The 18,454-nt window shown below is 48.4% G+C and overlaps 1 protein-coding gene across 1 annotated transcript; it reads right to left on the bottom strand.

Annotated features, from left to right (window-relative positions):
• Nucleotides 1-1,820: 1,820 nt before the first annotated feature.
• LOC127291760 (heat shock cognate 70 kDa protein-like) lies at nt 1,821-3,875 on the bottom strand. Its single transcript, XM_051321077.2, has 2 exons — nt 3,658-3,875; nt 1,821-3,525 (listed from the first exon to the last, which is right to left on the bottom strand). The coding sequence occupies exons 1-2, from the start codon at nt 3,863-3,865 to the stop codon at nt 1,913-1,915; spliced, it is 1,821 nt and encodes a 606-aa protein (XP_051177037.1). The 5' UTR covers nt 3,866-3,875; the 3' UTR covers nt 1,821-1,912.
• Nucleotides 3,876-18,454: the final 14,579 nt, after the last annotated feature.

Here is an 18,454-nt window from a genome sequence, read left to right as displayed (position 1 = left end):
AACATGGAACTGACACTGTGACATCTTGTTAATAGGTTAGTACCGAAAATCATGTAAAAGTGCAACAAAGTGTAACCAAAACATGTATGAATTGATGTAAAACAAGCATGTAGTATCAAAAATTATAGATACGTTTGAGACGTATGACTGGGGAGGGCGTATTTGCAAAGGAAACCGATGTAGTCCGCACGATGGATTGGACGATCCAATTTTCGAGATTAATGGAAAACACCAAGTTTGAACGAGTAGAACGATGGAGTCGCGCGCGGCCAGCACGAGGCTCTGCATGATCGCCGCGATTGCAGAGCAGATTTCACTCAGGTCACGCGTAGCAGCGCGGGGTGCCAGGTATGGGCAGCTGAACAACCTGTGCATATTGCAGAACATCTTCCTCGGCGCCTCGGTGGGGCAGCCGTGGCTGTGCAAGAACGCGCCGGTGCGTGTGTTGCCAAGCCAGAAGAACGGCTGAACCTTTGCCCCGGCCTAAAACCCATAAACATTTCTTTATCTATCGTTGTTGGCCTGTTGCATAGACCAACACTTACTAGGTCACAGAAGTTGTCTCATATGGACATTATTCTCCATACTGATTCTTCCGCTTGTGTTTAAATGAATAATCCTCTCTAATGCCGTATGACAGCGCTTACTCTTATTGATGACCCTATCAAGAAAGCCATCGAGAGAGTAAGAGCACTATTTATAAATAAATAAAAACACAACAAAATAAACTGTGGTACCGATTTCAAATAAAAAATGAACCCGAATGGTGAAAGGAAAATCTGGACTAACATTTGGAAAGCACCAGTTCCAAATAAATCCGGGTTTTCAGTTGGAGACTGGCCTCGGACAACCTGCCAACAGAAAGAAACAAATCTAGAAGAACACCTGCACTTCAGAACATGTGTCCTATCTGTGGAAATGGAATTGAAGATAGCTTACATGGAATGTACAAAAGCTAAAGCCCTACACCACAGCATGAGAACTCACTGGGAACTACCGAATGAGAAGAACTTCACAAGAACATGAAAAGACTGGCTTCTTGTGCTTCTCGACAGCACTGAGTGGAGAATGCATCAAGCCATTCTACTATTATTGTGGAGAGCCTCGAAACTAAGGAACGCCATCTACCACAAAAAAGGGAAGTCTGCTATACAACATTCTATTGACTTCCTTATTTCGTATACCAATACCTGGAACTCTAACCCTGCAGTTACTAGAGACTATGTTAACACAGATATAAAGGGCAAGAAATCAACCCTTGACCTGAAGAGCGACAAAGACAAAGCCAAAAGAAAATGTTACTGGGAACCAACGGTATGAATGTGTTAGGGAACTAGATGAACTAGTTAGAAAAGGAAAGAAAGCAGAAAATTCTGGTTGGGGCTTTAGTTTGGGCTCTATGAAATTGCAGAAATGATATTATTTTTGGGAAATGTGGAACAACTTATTTTATAGGTTAATCATATGGCTACACTAGATCTACGAGTGGTCCTCCATTTTTTTTGAAAGCACGAGCACGTATGGATTATGGGATTCGGGTGTCATTGATATCTACAACATAGGTGGCTAGCGGCTTAATAAAATATAAAAAGGTACATGTGTGCTTTGTGTTTTCATTTTTCCGCTGGCAGATTTTGGTCTGAAACACTGCATAAAAAAAAGGCTGTGGCAGAGGCCGGAGCTAGCTTCCATTTTCGAAAAAAAGTAACAGTGCACTTAATATGTAGGACAAATGCAGCGCATCTCAATCATAGACTACTGCACAGGAAACACAAATTATATGTATTGTATAATTTGACATACAGCAAAAAATACCTATATATACCATTTTTGCAAGATATTTATTGTAAAACATTTATGAAATACAAAAACAAAAAAAATTACTGAACATTATGGAGAGCCTTAGTAGTTTTCATTTTGTACTAGTCTGGCCGATGATGGCCTCCAACAGCTGCTTCTTGGCATCAAGCTCGTCTGAATTAAGCTCGTTGTTCTGGAGCCACTCTTTAGTCCCATCAACCAGGTCCTGGAGTCCTGAAGCTGAATGCTGCAGTTTCTCGGTAGTGTTGCGCATAGTGTACAAGAGATTATCAATTTCGTTCCGTGCTTGTACATTCTTCTTGTGCTCCTCATCCACGGCTTTGTACCTCTGGGCCTCCTGCACCATTCTCTTAATCTCATCCTTGCTAAAACGCCTAGGGTCATCCATGATGGTTATGTTCTTCTTCCGAGCAGCCTTCTTGTCTTCTGCGGAGACGTGCAGGATCCCGTCTTCATCGATCTGAAACCGCACGTTGACTTTAGTGACTCCCTTAGGAGCCAACGTGAGGCCGGAAAGCGTGAACTTGCCCCGCAGGCTGTTGTCCGTTGTCATGGCCCTCTCACCCTCGTACACTTCTATGCACATTTCGGGCTGGTTATCATAAGTTGTAACGTAGATTTGCTCCTTGGTTGTGGGGATGGTGGTGTTCCTCGGGACAACCACGCTCATGACATCTCCCTTGACGCTTACACCCTGTGAGAGTGGCATGACGTCGATGACATGCACTTTAACGTCACGCTTCTTGTCGCCCATGAGGATGGCGGCCTGGATGGTGGCTCCGTGTGCAACGGCCTCGTCGGCGTTGACGCTCTTGCTTGGCTCCTTGCCATTGAAGAAGTCCTGGACGAGCCGATGCACGCGGGGGATACGTGTGGAGCCCCCAACGAGCACAACATCGCTCACTTTCTTCTTGTCAATCTTGGCGTCCCCCAAGCATGTCTCAACGGGCTCCATGCATCTGAGGAACAGGTCCTTGTTGAGCTGCTCGAACAGGGCGCGGTTGATGGTGGAGTGGAAGTCGATGCCCTCAAAAAGGGCGTCCACATCCACGACGGTCCGGGCGTCGGAGGAGAGCATCCTCTTCGCCCTCTCGCAGGCGTTTCTCAGGCGCCGGACCGCCCTTGTGTCGCCGCTGATATCCTTCTTGTTCTGTATCTTAAATTCGTCGACGAAATGATCAACCATGTTGTTGGTGAAATCCTCGCCTCCCAGGTGAGTGTCCCCTGCAGTAGCCCTGACGTGCAAGACACCTTTCTTCACAACGACGAGCGATACGTCTAGCGTCCCACCTCCCAAGTCATACACAAGCACAGTCCTCTCTTCGGAGCGGCTCCACTTCCTGCCTTCGCTGAAGGTGAGGGCCGCTGCGGTAGGTTCGTTGATGATGCGCATAATATTCAGGCCGGCGATGGCGGCAGCATCCTTGGTGGCCTTGCGCTGGTTGTTGTTGAAGTAAGCTGGGACAGTGACCACCGCATTCGTGATGGTTGTTCCAGGTCCAAGGAACACCTCAGCTGTCTCCTTCATCTTGACGAGCACCATGGCCGAGATCTCCTCCGGCGAGAACTCCTTTTTTTCCCCGAGGTAACTCACGCTGATCAAGGGCCTTTCGTCGTGGCCCTGGATCAGCTTAAATGGCCAATACTTGGCATCGCTCTTCACGGACGCGTCCGAGAAACTCCGGCCGATGAGCCGCTTCACATCTACAAGAAAGAGATTGATGCATGCATGGCTCATATCTTGTTTCTAGGGAAGGACATGTAGGTCCTGCTTGAATTGTACATCTGAAGAACATATCAAATGAATAGATGGAGCTGAGCTAGCTGAGAACTTACCGAAGACGGTGTTCGATGGGTTACTTGCTACCTGATTGCTGGCCCCCTCGCCGATGAGCTTCTCCCCATCAGTGAAGGCGACCCAGGACGGCGTTGTGCGGTTGCCCTGGTCGTTGGCGACAATCTCCACACGACCATTCCGCCAGACTCCCACGCAGGAGTAGGTCGTGCCGAGATCGATGCCGATCGCTAGCCTGTTTTCTGCCATGGCCCACACGTACCTACGATTCTAGAGAAATACTTGGACAGAGAAACAGATAAGACAAAGTGATATGGGGAGGCAGGGCTCGGATTTATAGGAACTCTTCAATTAATGTTCAACAAACCGGAATGACTAAATCAAACGGGTGCAAGATGAGGTGCGCTCGGAGAGAACAATCGCGGCCATGGCGGCGAGGATAGTAGATTTTGTCGAGTTGGGGATCAGTTTGAGGAGGCGCATCTGCGAAGGAAACGAATCTTTGACCGTGCGATGGAAACGAGATCAATGGCCTGGAATCGGTCCGATGATTTGCTTCCCATCGACCCTTGATATGTAGTGTTTACCAAATCAAATCACTAGTATTTCTCAAGGTAACCTATAGTTGCGCTTTTAGTAAACTCTTCACTCCTCGGTCAATTAACAGAGTAAAACATTCAAACATGTTTGTTACAAAAAAACTCAGAATTGTTCATATTGTTTTTACTATTTTTCCATTCCTACTCTCACTACACCAGAATTTGGATTTAGTGACAACACACTTTTGTGGTTGAATATACTGTTGTTGTCACCCAAAATAGGCTGATGACAAATTTGTGTTTTCATTAGGTTTGTCACGGAATACATGTCATAGAAAATAGCGCGTGACAGTACACAAAGTTTTGTCATCAAAGATCAGATATTCGGTGACAATTTAGAGAGTGTCAACTATTGTGATTGTAGGTGACAACCCAATATTGTCAAGGTATACATAAGAATTTGTCATTGTTGGATTGACTCGGCGCTCGGGATTGGTCCAGAAATGCGGACGTGGCCTCTTACGTGGCTTACTATCGCAGTGTTGAACGTTGTGACATAATCTCATTGAAATACTTATATATTAGGTGTGTGTCCATCACATCATTCATCCAATGATGTGATCTCATTGTCAATTGGCATGAATGCCTATGGTTAGGAAACCTTAATCATCAGTTGACTAATGCGCTAGTTGACTAGATGTTACTAGGGATGTGCTTGTTAATATACCACATGCGTATTAATGTTTTCGCTTAATACATTTATAACGGTATAAAATGAATTATGAACAATTGAGATATGAAAAATAAACACACTTATTATTTTACTTTAGGGCATATCTCCAACACTTGCCCCCTTGTGGGCACGAATTGTCGTTAGCTTGTCAACGATAGTTCCACGATGGGGGGTCCTCAAGGCTAGGGACAACGTATTCCACACTACTAGGAAAAATACTATAGCCCCAAAGTTACCGCCGGCGCGAAAAATATAGGTCCACCGGACTAGTTTATTACCGTTGGTGCACCGGAAAAATATACGCTGGTGATAAGTGCATGTCTAGTTAAAAGTGGTGACTACACTTACATCCAGCGCACCAAAATAGTGGTGCGCCGGTGGTAGTTAAAGGAAAACACTGGTGCTCACCCGGGGGACCGTGTTTCCTTTCCTGTGGACAGCCACCCATTCGATGCAAAACGATTGGGTGACTGTCATTCTCTTCAGCCCCACCTGCCAACCGCCCCATCCCTGAGAATTTTCTCGTCGTATCCTTCACCCTATCTGCTCGCTCTCCATGGGAGATGACGACCCTTCCCGGCCTGCCTCTCTAGCTCCACATGTCCGCCATGTCGTTCCCTCCTGCTGGACCAATCCCCGTTGCGGTCCCTTGCGCAGCGCCGGCAGGCCGCCACGCCGCCCTGTCTCCCCCCAACTCTGGAAGATCATGCTATTTCCTGCTTCCTCACTGCTCGTATGGAGAAGAAGGGGAGGGACTACGCTTGCTCGACCTCCACACCGTGCAGCCGCGGGTCTCCCCTCCGGCCGTCCGCCGAGCACGTCGCCGCCGCTAAGACCTTACCTCGCCGGCGTGCGCTGCTCCTTCCCCATCTCCATCCTCTACCACAGCTTCGCGATTGATGCTCCTCTCATTGCAACGGGATGGCCCACGTTGCTCCTATGCGCCAGCCAACTAGGTTTCGCGGCCTCCACGGACTGGTAGAGCGCGCCGCCGCCTAGGTCGCTGAGGACCTTCCCGTCCCCCTCCTATCCCCGTTCGCCAACCTCTCTTCATGCGATCTCTAGATCGTGCGCCATAGCCTGTGGCTGGACCTGCGTGCTGCAGGGCGGAGGCCACCCGATCCCCGCCCTCCCTATACGTCGGGGCTGCGCCCTTGCAGTCTCCGACACCATCCATTTTTTCCTTTTTCTTAATGTGATACTACCTACGAATAGTGATGGCGCTACCATTAGTCCTCAGCATTGCTACTATAGACTGGCGAGGGTGCTACAAACTATGCTAGTTGTTGCTACAAGCTAGATCACGCTTTTGGGATTTTAGGCGATTTGATGCATACCTATATTTTTCTGCTACAATAATTATGTGGTTTTGCGACAATAAAATAACGTATTTGCTACAATAATCTCGTGCCTTCCCTCTGAATCATTAGTCAGTGTTACAGTTTGCTACAATGGTCAATTTGTTTTGCTACTATAGCAAATATTTTTTGCTACCAAGTCTCCCGTGAAGTTTTCCGACAACATCTCCAGCGAGGTCTCTGATGACATCTTTGGTGATGTCTCTGATGAGGCCAGTTTTGCTAAAATACGAAAGGACACGGATGCCGCCTAGAGCGGGGGTGAATAGGCGGTTTAAAAAACTTTTACGAATATGGCTTAACAAATGCAGAATAAAACTAGCGTTTAATTTGTCAAGCGCAAAACCTATATAACTATGGTTCACCTATGTGCACCAACAACTTATGCTAAGAAGTTCAAGCAACTATGTGATAGCAAGATATATAACTTCAAGCACAAAGGCTACCACAAAGTAAAGTTCATAAGTAAGGAGCTCGGGTATAGGAATAACCGAGGTGACGCGGAGACGACGATGTATCCCAAAGTTCACACTTTTGCGAGTGCTACTCTCCGTTGGAGCGGTGTGGATAACAAGTCACTCCAAATGCACGAAGGCCACCGTATTCTCCTCGAGAATCCCCACCAAAAGGGATGCCCTCGATCCACTATGGAACCTTAGGGTGGGCACCGAACCCACACAAAGCTTGGGGCTATCTCCACAACTTAATTGGAGGCTCCCAATAAATCACCACTAAGACCTTGCCCTTGAGGAATCTCCACAACTTAATTGGAGGCCCCAAGAACACCACTAAGCCACAAAGCACAAAGCTTGAGGCAATCTCCACAACTTAATTGGAGGCCTCAAGAACACCACAAAGACCACAAAGCCGTCTAGGGTCCAAAGACCCAAGACGAACAAGCTCCAGGAACAAGCTCCCGAAGTGATATACTCACGAACATTCACCTCCACGTATCACCGCGGAGGAGTCAAACCGATGCACCAAATGCAATGGCAAGAACACCACAAAGATGCTCAAATCCTTCTCTCTCAAATTCCAACAAATCTACAAAAGCTATTGAGGGAATAAGAGAGGAAGAACAAAAGAGGAGAACACAAAATACTCCAAGATCTAGATCCCAAAGATTCACTCACAAAGAGATGATTTAAGGGAGAGAGATCTAGATCCCAAAGATTCACTCACAAAGAGATGATTTTTGGTCAAAGTGTGGATCTAGATCTCCTCTTTCTTTTCCTCAAATATGAGCAAGAATCATGGAAGGATTTAAGGGAGAGAGAGCTCTCAAAAATCAGCAATGGAGGAGATCTAGTGTGTGTGTTAAGGAAGAAGACGAAGTGAGAGGGGGCTTAAAAAGGGGCACTCCATTTCTGCCCGTTGGGCCAGCCAGCTAGGGGCTGGTAGTACCGGCCAAGCTGGCCCGATACTATCGGCCAGGAGAGGCGTGGCATGGGGGAGGCCGGTAGTACTGGCTGGGCGTGGCCGGTACTACCACCCGTGGGTCGAGGTGACAGAATGAGTGGCCGCAGGCGTGGCCACGCGGGAGAAAGGAGAGGAGCGGTACATCCGGCTGAGCCCAGGCGGTACCGCTGGTCATGACCCGGGCGGTACCGCCGGCCGTGGTACCGGCTGCGGCTACTGGAAGCCATCCAACTTTCCAGTATAGAGGGCTACCAGGGGTGGTGGCTCCGGTGGAGACCGGGTGGAGGTACCGGCCGAGCCCAGGGGTACCTCCGGCCCCTGCTCCCTTCCTCCTTTTTCCTTCTTCCCTTTTCTTCTCTCTTTGTCTCTTTTCCCCAAATTCTTCTTCCTTTCTTCTTTTTATTCAAATACAAGGCAAACCTAAAACTGTAAAAACTAGAGTTTGGAAACTCCGATCGACGTGAAACCAATTTTGTTGGAAAGAGGACGACAATTTTGTTGGAAATATGGAAACTAGTGGGGGATGATTTTCTATAATTTTTAGAGTGAACCCTCTAAACCCGGAGAACCGAAAAAAAACTCCAATATCGAAAACGCAACAAGTGATATATACGAAATCCGTCTTCAAAGAACTAGAGCTTGTCATGGAAATAACCACAATCTCTAAAACACCACATGGATAAGATCCAAATAACAACCAAGAAAGATGATGCAAAGGTTTGACCGCACTCCGAGCGATACAATCAAGTTACTTACTCGAGAGCCCCTTGATAGTACGACTAGTACCCTATAAAGCGGTCTCCCAACTAAACCACGAGACCGGTAAGAAATAAACCCTATCAAGAGAAAACCTTAACCTTGCACATTCCACTTGAGCTCGATGATGACGATCTTGACCACAACAAGATGGAATGCCTTTCTTGATTGTGCTTGCTTGATGAAGTCTTTCGGATTGCTCCCCCATAAGCCACTATGGGAGATCTTCTTCTTCGGTGCATCTTCACATATCCATGAACACAATATGAATGGCAAGCTTCAAGCATATGATCTCTCCGAGTTGGCTTATCTTGAACTTTGCACTTCATTTCTTCTTATTGCAACCTTGAAGCCAACTTATGGTTCAAGCATTTCCTATGGACAACTCCTACAAATATAACTCAATGCAAATATTAGTCCATAGGGATTGTCATTAATTACCAAAACCACACGTTGGGGCTCTATGCACTTTCACAATAGCAGACATTTTTTTGCTATAGTAGCACTATTTTTTTGCTACGTCATCTTCGGCGAGGCCTGCATGTTTAGTGGATGAAACATTTTTTGCTACAACTGGGTTGGTTTTGCTACATTAGTGCTTTTATGGAAGCAAAAGTGGGATTTAGGTGAAAATAATTTTTTCTACAAACGAAACTTTTTTTTCCTACTGTGGTACATTATGGAAGCAAAAATGGGAGAGGGAGCCGGGTGGTTTGATTAGACGGTAAAAACCATCCCAGGTCATTTGATCCAATGGTTGAGGACCGGGGGGTTAGATTTCTAATCCCCTGGGAGCGCCCAACACTGTTTGTAATTAAATAACTGCTAGCGCACTAGTATTTTGGTCTATCGGTAGAAAATTATTGACATGTCGAAAGAAATATCTCCAGAACCTAATTAACACTACGAGACACACACACGCACCTTTGGCCGCACATAACCGAATCAAAACCAAAAACGAACCCTAAAAATTCTGACCGCATGCGAAATTTCAGTTTTTTTCTATTTGTGGTTAAGGTTTCAGTTAGCACATTTGCTAACCAAAAATAACCAAAGTTTCAATGCAGTAATAAATTTCGAAATAGGCCCACCTAACCTCGCCCACACTGTTTAGACTAGTCATAGTGGGGAGTAACAAACAGTAGTAACATGTTGCATGTTACTACCCTATGTTACTACCTCCATAGTGGATGGTTACTTATATATGGTATCATGCATGCTATATTTATTAGATTGTAGACTCGTCTTGTCTTGAGAAGTGTGATATTATGGTAATATAGCTAGTTACCACCCCACTCTCTTTCTTCATTTATTATCATGCCATGTCACCAAAATGCTTTGTACTGTGTGATATTATTAGGTATGTTACTCCCACTATGAATAGTCTTTATGTAGGGCTGAAAGTGCTACTTGATGACAACCTTGCTGCAGCCCAACTTGTTTCCACGTGCGGACGTGGTCTTTCTAGCCATTGGTCTTGAGTTCAACTCCTTAGATTGCACGATTTTTTTATTTTCTTATTTTTATTTCCCTGAAAAAAGAACAAGCACAGTTTGTCCAACTACTATTTTATTTTGGCCCAAATTCATTCCTTTTTGTTTATCTCTTGCAACATAGTACTATCTTGTTCGATTGTTGAAAATGCTAAACTAAAAAACATACGGTCATACGTAAGTTTGACTTTATTGAAATAAATCGCGTCAACTATGATTAATTTTGTTATTCTGAAAGCCGAACCATTTTTTACGGTTATTACTAAAACCGAATCATTTTTCTTTTGTATAAAACCGAATTTACCGAAAAACTAAAATTATATTTACCATATAACCAAATTGACTAAACCGAATTAACACGCAGCAAGGCTCACCCAACCCGGCTACACACGACACCGCACGCAGCGGAGTGCCACGCACTACACAACGCCTCCCAGAACCTACCCACACGCACGCACCCTTGCCACACCCGCCACTGCCCTCCTCCAGCCACCACGGTCGTCTTCCCCGCCTCCGGTCGCGCCCCGTCCGCGAAGATTCCGGCCACATCCCTCCGCTCACGATTCCATCGATCCCGTCGATCCTCCACATCCCCAACACAAAGCCATCGGCATCAGTGCATACCCCGACGTTCCAGTCGTGCTAGACCTCCGCGGTGGCCGCCTCGAGCTCCAGCGCGCTGCTCCATCTCGGGCCACGACACGGTGACGATGGCCATCTGCTGCTCCGCAACGACGGCGCCACCCGCCACCTGTTGCTCCTCACCAGGCGTCGTCGATCTCGGCCGCCACCCTCGACGCCCTCTGCTGCGCGCTCTCGCCAACGACCGTCATCCTCCGCGGTGGCCGTGGTGGTCCTCGCCGACGTCGCCGATGTAGTGCAGGGATTTGGTCCACGGGTCAGATTGCTTTTTTTATTTTTCTTGTAGGGTTCTAGTAGTTGCGAAGTGGCTGTTATTGGGATTGGGAAGCGCTGAGCGTCCCCGCGGATCAGAAATCTAAACCCGGTCCCTACATTTTGGGCAGTCTGATCAAAGCTCACTTTCCCGCTTTTGCTACCATGATCTATCAAAATAGAAAAAAAAATGGTTCAATTCTAGAAAACTCTATTTTTATCTAAAATCTCACTTTTGCTTCCATAAAAGCACCATCATTACAAAACTAGCCCAATTGTAGCAAAATACGGTTCACCCTAAAAACACATAGAACTTGCTGAAGATCACGTAGCAAAATTGTCATGCTATTGTAGCAAAAAAAATCTGCCAAAGTTGCAAAAAGTGACCTTGTCAGAGACATCGCCGAGATGTCGCGGGGGACACGCTGGCAAAAAAATATGCTAAAGTAGCAAAAATAACAGAAAGATTGTAGCAATATTTTTTTGCTATTGAAGGGAACTATAACTTTGATGAATAATACTATTGTAGCAAAAAAGATTTCGCAGAAGACATTGTAGCAAACATTTCATACTATATTAGCAAAACCACCAAACTAACGTAGCAAAAAGAAAAAAAAACTATTGTTGACCTGGGCATTACCCTTCGGGTAACCGACATTGCCCTATCATGTACAACCTAACTGGAGGCCCATGAAGGTACTCGATGGCAAGGCAGGCCACTTGGATGGCGCAGCAGAAGATTCCTTGGCGGACAAGACAAGGAAGGAGCCGAATAAGGAAAGTCTAGAGCTAGAACCATTGTAAGCCTAGTCGTACTCGGTTAGACCTCTTGAGACCTGGCCTCCTATATCAAGGCTAGGAGAGGGGCTGCCGAGGGGACAATCAATCTTAGCAACTTTAGCCACCAGAAGTCTAGAGCTAGGTCGCCGCAGCACTTAGCCTCTCGACGAGATCTCAGCCGAAACCTTCGGCACCCCATTGTAATCCGATATTTTCATAATCAAGATCAGACAGGCAGGACGTAAGGGTTTTACCTCATCGAGGGCCCCGAACCTAGGTAAATCGCTCTCCCCGCTTGTCTGTGAACCGATGTCTCGTGTCAGCTTACAGGATTCCATCAACCCTAAGCCCCAATCGGAGGGCATTGCCGAGGAGTACCCTCGACAATTGGCGCCGTCTGTGGGGAGCCTGTCGGCACCAGGCAGGTCATCGGCAGTACCAGTCACATCTGCGGTGTTCTTACTCGAGTCACCAACGCCATCAGATCCAAGAGATTCGATCCGCTGCGGATCCTTCGAGTTCGTGCCACACTCCGAAGCGCGCACACCTGATCCTGCAGAGTCGTTTGACGGCATGAATACTACTTTCGGTGGTGTCCACTTCATCATCGACTCTGGAGGTTTCCTTCGCCTCCCTAGGTCCAGCGCATCAGCCCAAGGACCTCACTTTCAAAATATGTCACTCCAACGACAAACCTGGAAGCCCCATCCAGGAACATGCAAGAGGTTAACCGAGGAAGTTTTGACGACACGACGAGGCGAAGGAAAAGACGAAGGGACTCGCACCGCGAAGAGGAAGTACGAACCGCAGCTCAACTTCATCAGTTCGAACGAGGATGCCAGGACACGCAATCAATCAAGGGTCGCACCCTCGCTGTTGTGGGTATACTTTATGGGTATATCAACGGCATGGCCTAGATCCGGCAAGCCCGGGTGGCCCATAGTTGGTGGTGAGGCATGTGGCCCATCGGGCGGCCCAGTTGCTGTAGATCATGAAGGATGAAGTCCAGCCCAGGAACGAGGAGCCAGATCCTAACCGACCTACGAAGGAGGCCGGATCCGTGAAGGCCCATGAAGTATCCGGATCCCGCGTGACCTAGAAGGAAGGCGGATCCTTGACGTACACGGCAAGGCTTTGTACCATAGTTAGGCAACTTGTATTCCGGCTAGGACTCTCCGTGTAAACCCTAGATCCGTGCGCCTTTATAAGCCGGATCCTGGGAGCCCTAGAGGCAGAAGAACAACTCATTGTATCAACGCGAAAGCGCCCAGATAATTCCAGACAAGCAGCAGTAGGCCCTGTCATCGTGCAGGTGTTCCGAAGCTGGGTAACTCGCGTACCACCGTCCCGTGTGCACTCCGCCCTATGGCCCCTACTTCTTCTCCCCCTCGTGAGGATCCCTCCTCCGGGGTACCGTCGATTAGGCAACGACAGTTGGCGAAGAAGATGATAGTTCCGAGGCGATGGATGAGGATGATAACTCGCCGGATCCCAAGGCAGGATCCGCAGGAAAATCCAACCCATTCGATAAAAAGAGCGTGGGGGCTTACCACACTTTCCTCGGAACCCCAACAGTCCGCGCTACCAAGTCAGCTACCCGGATCCTGAACGCCACAGTTCCGGCTGTGCCGCAGTATGTCAGGTGGTCGGAAGTCCCGTGCACATTTGACAGGGAGGATCACCCTGCTGTTGTGCCAAAAGAATGCTACGCCTTGGTTGTAAGTCCCCGCATAGACGGGTATGACTTCTCCAAGTGCCTCATGGATGGTGGGGCCAGTCTGAACATCATGTACCTGGAGACTCTAGAGCGGATGAACCTCACCAAGGAACAGCTCAAACACAGCAACACTGAGTTTCATGGCGTGGTTCCGGGTAAGAAGGCGAATTCCCTCGGCAGCATAACACTTCCCGTGGCTTTTGGCGATGTTCATAACTTCCGCCAAGAGAAGATCACGTTTGAAGTTGTGCCCTTCAAGAGCTCCTATCACGTCATCTTCGGCAGGCCCACCTACCACAAGTTCCACGCAAGAGCGTGCTACATCTACAACAAGCTCAAGATTCCGGGTCCTAAAGGTATGATTACCGTATCCGGAGACTAAAAAAGGCTCATGAGTGCGAGTTAGGCGAAGCCGCCTTCGCAGAGTCTGTGATATCTGGAGAAGAGCTGAAAGGCTACAGAGCCGCGGTGGATCCGACTGAGATGCAGACCACCAAGAAGCAGATCTCCGAGCAGAAAACCTCCTTCAAGGCCGCGATAGAAACCAAGAAGCACGACCTCATCCCAGGCGACTCTTCCAAGCAGGTTTCGGTCGGAGCCAACATGGACCCCAAATAGGAAGACGCGCTCGTCGAGTTCCTCCGCGCTAACATGGATATCTTCGCATGGCAACCTTCTGACATGTCCGGAGTACCTAGGGAACTCGCCGAGCACTACCTCAACATAAATCCGGGGGCCAAACCGGTGAAGCAAGCTATGCGACGCTTTGGAGACAAGAAGCGCCGCGCCATAGGAATTGAACTAGCAAAGTTACTAGAAGCAGGTTTTGTAATAGAAGTTATCCACACCGATTGGGTCGCGAATCCCGTCCTTGTACCCAAAAAAAAACACTGAAATACTAAGAATGTGCATCGATTACTCTGGCTTGAACTAGCATTGCCCGAAGGATCCATTCCCCTTGCCGCGCATTGACCAAGTCATTGATTCGACGGCGGGGGCGGAACTTCTGTGTTTTCTTGATGCGTATTCCGGGTATCATCAGATCCGGATGAAGGAATCCGACCAAAAGGCGACTTCATTCATTACCCCGTTTGGCACTTACTGCTATGTTACCATGCCTTTCGGTTTGAAAAATGCAGGTGCCACCTACCAACGAACGATGCAGCGGTGCCTGAAGGACCAAATTGGCCGGAACGTGCACGCTTACGTCGACGACATCGCGGTCATGACCCGGAAAGGATCCGACTTGATCAGCGACCTCACAGAAACCTTCGACAACCTCCGCAGGTACAAGATGATGTTGAATCCGCTGAAGTGCGTTTTTGGCGTGCCAGCCGGAAAACTCCTTGGCTTCATAGTCTCTCACAGAGGCATTGAGGTTAACCCGGAAAAGATCAAGGCAATCCTGTGCATCAAACGGCCAACTTGTCTCAAAGATGTGCAACGACTAACTGGTTGCGTCGCAGCAATCAGTAGGTTTGTTAGCCGTCTTGGCGAGAAGGCGCTACCTCTGTACAAGCTGCTGAAGAAAACAGACAAATTCGTCTGGGACGACGCGGTGACGCAGCTCTTCGAGGGTTGAAGGAAATACTCACCTCCCCACCTATCTTGGCAGCTCCAGCAGAGTCAGAGCCAATGCTCCTTTATCTGGCAGCTACCAACAAAGTCATCAGCCTCGTCATCGTGGTGGAGCGAAAGGAAGAAGGTCACGAATACGACGTCCAAAGACCTGTCTACTACATTAGCGAGGTGCTGACGGAGTCAAAACAAAGATACCCTCACTTTCAGAAGCTAGCCTATGGAGTATTCCTGGGCAGCCGGAAGCTGAGGCATTACTTCCAAGAGCATCCAGTAACAGTCGTGAGCAAGGCTCCGCTGTCAACAATTCTCAACAACGCTGACGCAACAGGACGTACGGCTAAATGGGGTATTGAACTATCCGCCTTCGACATCGCCTACAAGCCCAGGACTGCGGTTAAATCCCAAGTCTTGGCAGATTTCGTCGCAGATTGGACAGAAGCTCCGGACGCAAGTCTGGAGCCGGAACCAGAAACATGGGTCATGCACTTCGATGGATCCAAACAGCATCAAGGCTCAGGAGCCGGAGTCACCCTGAAGTCCCCTACCGGAGAAGAAGCTGCGATGCGTTGCAGATCCACTTGGCTACAAATAACATGGCGGAATACGAGGCTCTACTACACGGTTTACGCATCGCTAAGGAAATTGGGATCAAGCACATCATATGCTGTGGAGATTCCGACCTGGTGGCACAACAAGTAGCCGGAACCTGGAACGCCAGAAACTCCGTCATGGCGGCTTACAGAGACGAAGTTGATGAGATCGCCAAGTGCTTCCTCGGATACGAAGTCAAGTACGTCAGGAGAGACGATAACACAGCGGCAGACATGCTATCCAAGCTCGGATCCGGCAGGAAGCAAATTCCGCCCGGCATTTTCCTGGAGCATCTCCGGATACCCTCGGTTAAGGGCGCTAACCCGGAAAATCCAGAGGTGGCAGCATCTCCGGCTAGGGAGGTGATGGCTATCATTCCGGCCTGGACACAGCCTTTCCTGGACTACCTCATCGATCAGAAGTTGCCAGAGGACGAGGTCCTCGCGCGACAGATCGTCAGACGAGCGAGAACCTACACAATTGTTGATGGACAGCTCTACAAACGAAGTGCAGCAGGGGTGTTTCTCAAATGCGTCTCAAAAAAGACGGCATTGAAATCCTCAAAGAGATCCACGCAGGGGATTGCGGGCATCACGCCGCTCCCAGATCCCTCGTTGCCAAAGCTTTCCGGCTAGGATTCTACTGGCTCACAGCTAAAGAAGATGCTGACAAGCTGGTAAAAACCTGCCGAGGTTGTCAGTACTACGCTACTCAACCAAACGCTCCAGCCCAAGAGCTGAAGACCATACCTATCACCTGGCCATTTGCGGTCTGGGGGCTCGATATGGTTGGTAAGTTAAAAAGATCATCTCCTGGCGGTTTTGAATACCTTCTGGTCGCTGTTGACAAATTCAGCAAGTGGATCGAGGCAAAGCCAGTGAGAAAAGCCGATGGTGCTACGGCACTAAAATTCGTCTGCAGCCTCGTGATGAGATTCGGCATCCCACACAGCATAATCACAGATAATGGCACAAACTTCGCTCAAGGAGAGTTGAGGGATTATTGTGACACAATGGGGATTCGACTGGACCTTGCATCTGTGGCTCATCCACAATCTAACGGTCAGGTTGAAAGGGCTAACGGTCTACTATTATCAGGAATTAAGCCGCGCCTTGAAGAACCACTGCGGCGAGCAGCTGGAGCTTGGGCTGACGAGTTGGAAGCTGTTTTGTGGAGTTTACGAACTACCCCTAACAGATCAACAGGGTTTACCCCTTTTTTCCTGGTATACGGATCCGAAGCCGTGCTTCCCTCCGACATCATCCACGATTCACCGCGAGTTTCCGCCTACAATGAAGAAACAGCTGATGAGGCCAGACAGCTATCTGTGGACCTGATCGAGGAAGCTCGGAACTTAGCTGACCAGCGCTCCGCCATCTACCAGCAGAAACTCCGACGTTATCACAGTCGTCGAGTTCGGAATCGCTCCTTCATGGCAGGAGACCTGGTCCTCCGCCTTCGACTGGTGAAAGACCATAAGCTGCAAACTCCATGGGAAGGACCCTTCGTCGTTAGCAAAGTGCTCCATAACGGGTCGTACTACCTTGTTGATTTCCACGAGCTGAGGGATAGACCTGCTAATTGGCACCGGAAACGCAAGCGTGAGGATCCGGATGACATCTACGACGAGACAGATCGCCCTTGGAACATTGCACAGCTACGTCCTTTCTACACTTAGCATATTTTTTCCGAGTTACAAAACTCTGTAATAGCTATACATGATCAATGAAATAAAGTTTATGGTTCACTCTTTGAGTCTTTTACCTCCTTTACTTGTTCATTTTAGATCGTGTATGTTTTTTCCGACTAAAACCGCAGAGCTAGATGTTTCCGCCTAGGCGCGTATGAAAGTTGTGATTTTTCAAAATCGTCCTTTAGGACGTAAGCTTAAGTTTTCTGGTGGAAAAATCTTTCGTTGCGAACTCGTGGATTCCTGGTAGCGATTTCCGGCACCTAGGTTGGGGGCTTGTTTCTGCGGTTATGGACGGACGCCATTGGGCTTCGTCGCCGCAGGCGAGCGTTTCCGGTCTAAGGTTTTCCGGCTCGTGGAAGGTCAAATGAGTAAGCCGGAAAATTAACAAACCAGCACTTGCTTTTAACACACGAAACATGCAAATAATTCAAACGGATAGCAGGATAAGTTTTCCGCCCACGCATAGTTGTTTCGTCCCTAGATACTTAAGAATTTAAAGTTAAATTACAAACCCTCGCTGGGGCCAAAATGATGCATTGTTTTTCCCGCAGGAATAAAAGTTTTCACTCCCCCTTGGCCGGAGAAGTCTTGCCCTCTGGATCTTTTTTCTCGGCATCTTCGGCCGGAGATGACACGTCTTCATCACTTTCTTCTTCTGCTGCAGCTGCAGCGCTGGTCTTGGGTTCCTCTTGGGGAGCGTCTTTGGAGCTGGTCCAGGTAAATTGGGTTCCGGACTCCGCAGGTCGCGCCTTCGCGTCGAGCTCCTTTTGAAGTTCAGCTTCCAAGGGCTCGTCTGCAGGAAGAACGACCTTGTCGTAGAATTCCTCATGCCGGATCCTGCGCGCGATACGGGTGTCGTAGCCGCTCACTGCATCCAGGAGAGCGTTAACATCCGCATCCGGAGGAACGCCCGTGGTTACCTGATCAAGATCAAGATCCGGATTATGTGCTAAGCACATAGTCAAGGCCATTGCAGCTGCGCCTCGGGCCGATGATGCTTGTAGATCCGTCACCAGCTCCGGAAGAACATCCATCTTTCCAACAAGTTTGCGGACGTTGCAAGTGCGACTCCTCTTGATCGACAAGTTATAGCATATCTTGCGGGAGGCGGAAATGAGATCTTTGCAATCATCGCCTGCAAGTTGAAGAAGGTCATCCCGCGGGAACAAATTCCGGCGCTGCTCCGGATACCCCAGCGGCTCTGCACAAGATAATCAGGATATAAGCATGCAATTTGAGCACAAAGTAAAAGGTCGGAGCAAACATCTGGACAAGGTTTCAGTA

Source organism: Lolium perenne, chromosome 4 (genome assembly GCF_019359855.2).
Source record: "Lolium perenne isolate Kyuss_39 chromosome 4, Kyuss_2.0, whole genome shotgun sequence".
In the NCBI taxonomy this organism is placed as follows: domain Eukaryota; kingdom Viridiplantae; phylum Streptophyta; class Magnoliopsida; order Poales; family Poaceae; genus Lolium; species Lolium perenne.
This window is presented reverse-complemented; position numbering and strand designations above follow the sequence as displayed.

Bases quoted from the DNA above. Each gene is read 5' to 3' on its own strand.
- LOC127291760 (XM_051321077.2), bottom strand. From the start codon at position 3,865: ATGGCAGAAAACAGGCTAGCGATCGGCATCGATCTCGGCACGACCTAC. The intron at 3,526-3,657 runs GTAAGTTCTCAG...TCTTTCTTGTAG, and splicing joins CCCATCGAACACCGTCTTCG to ATGTGAAGCGGCTCATCGGC.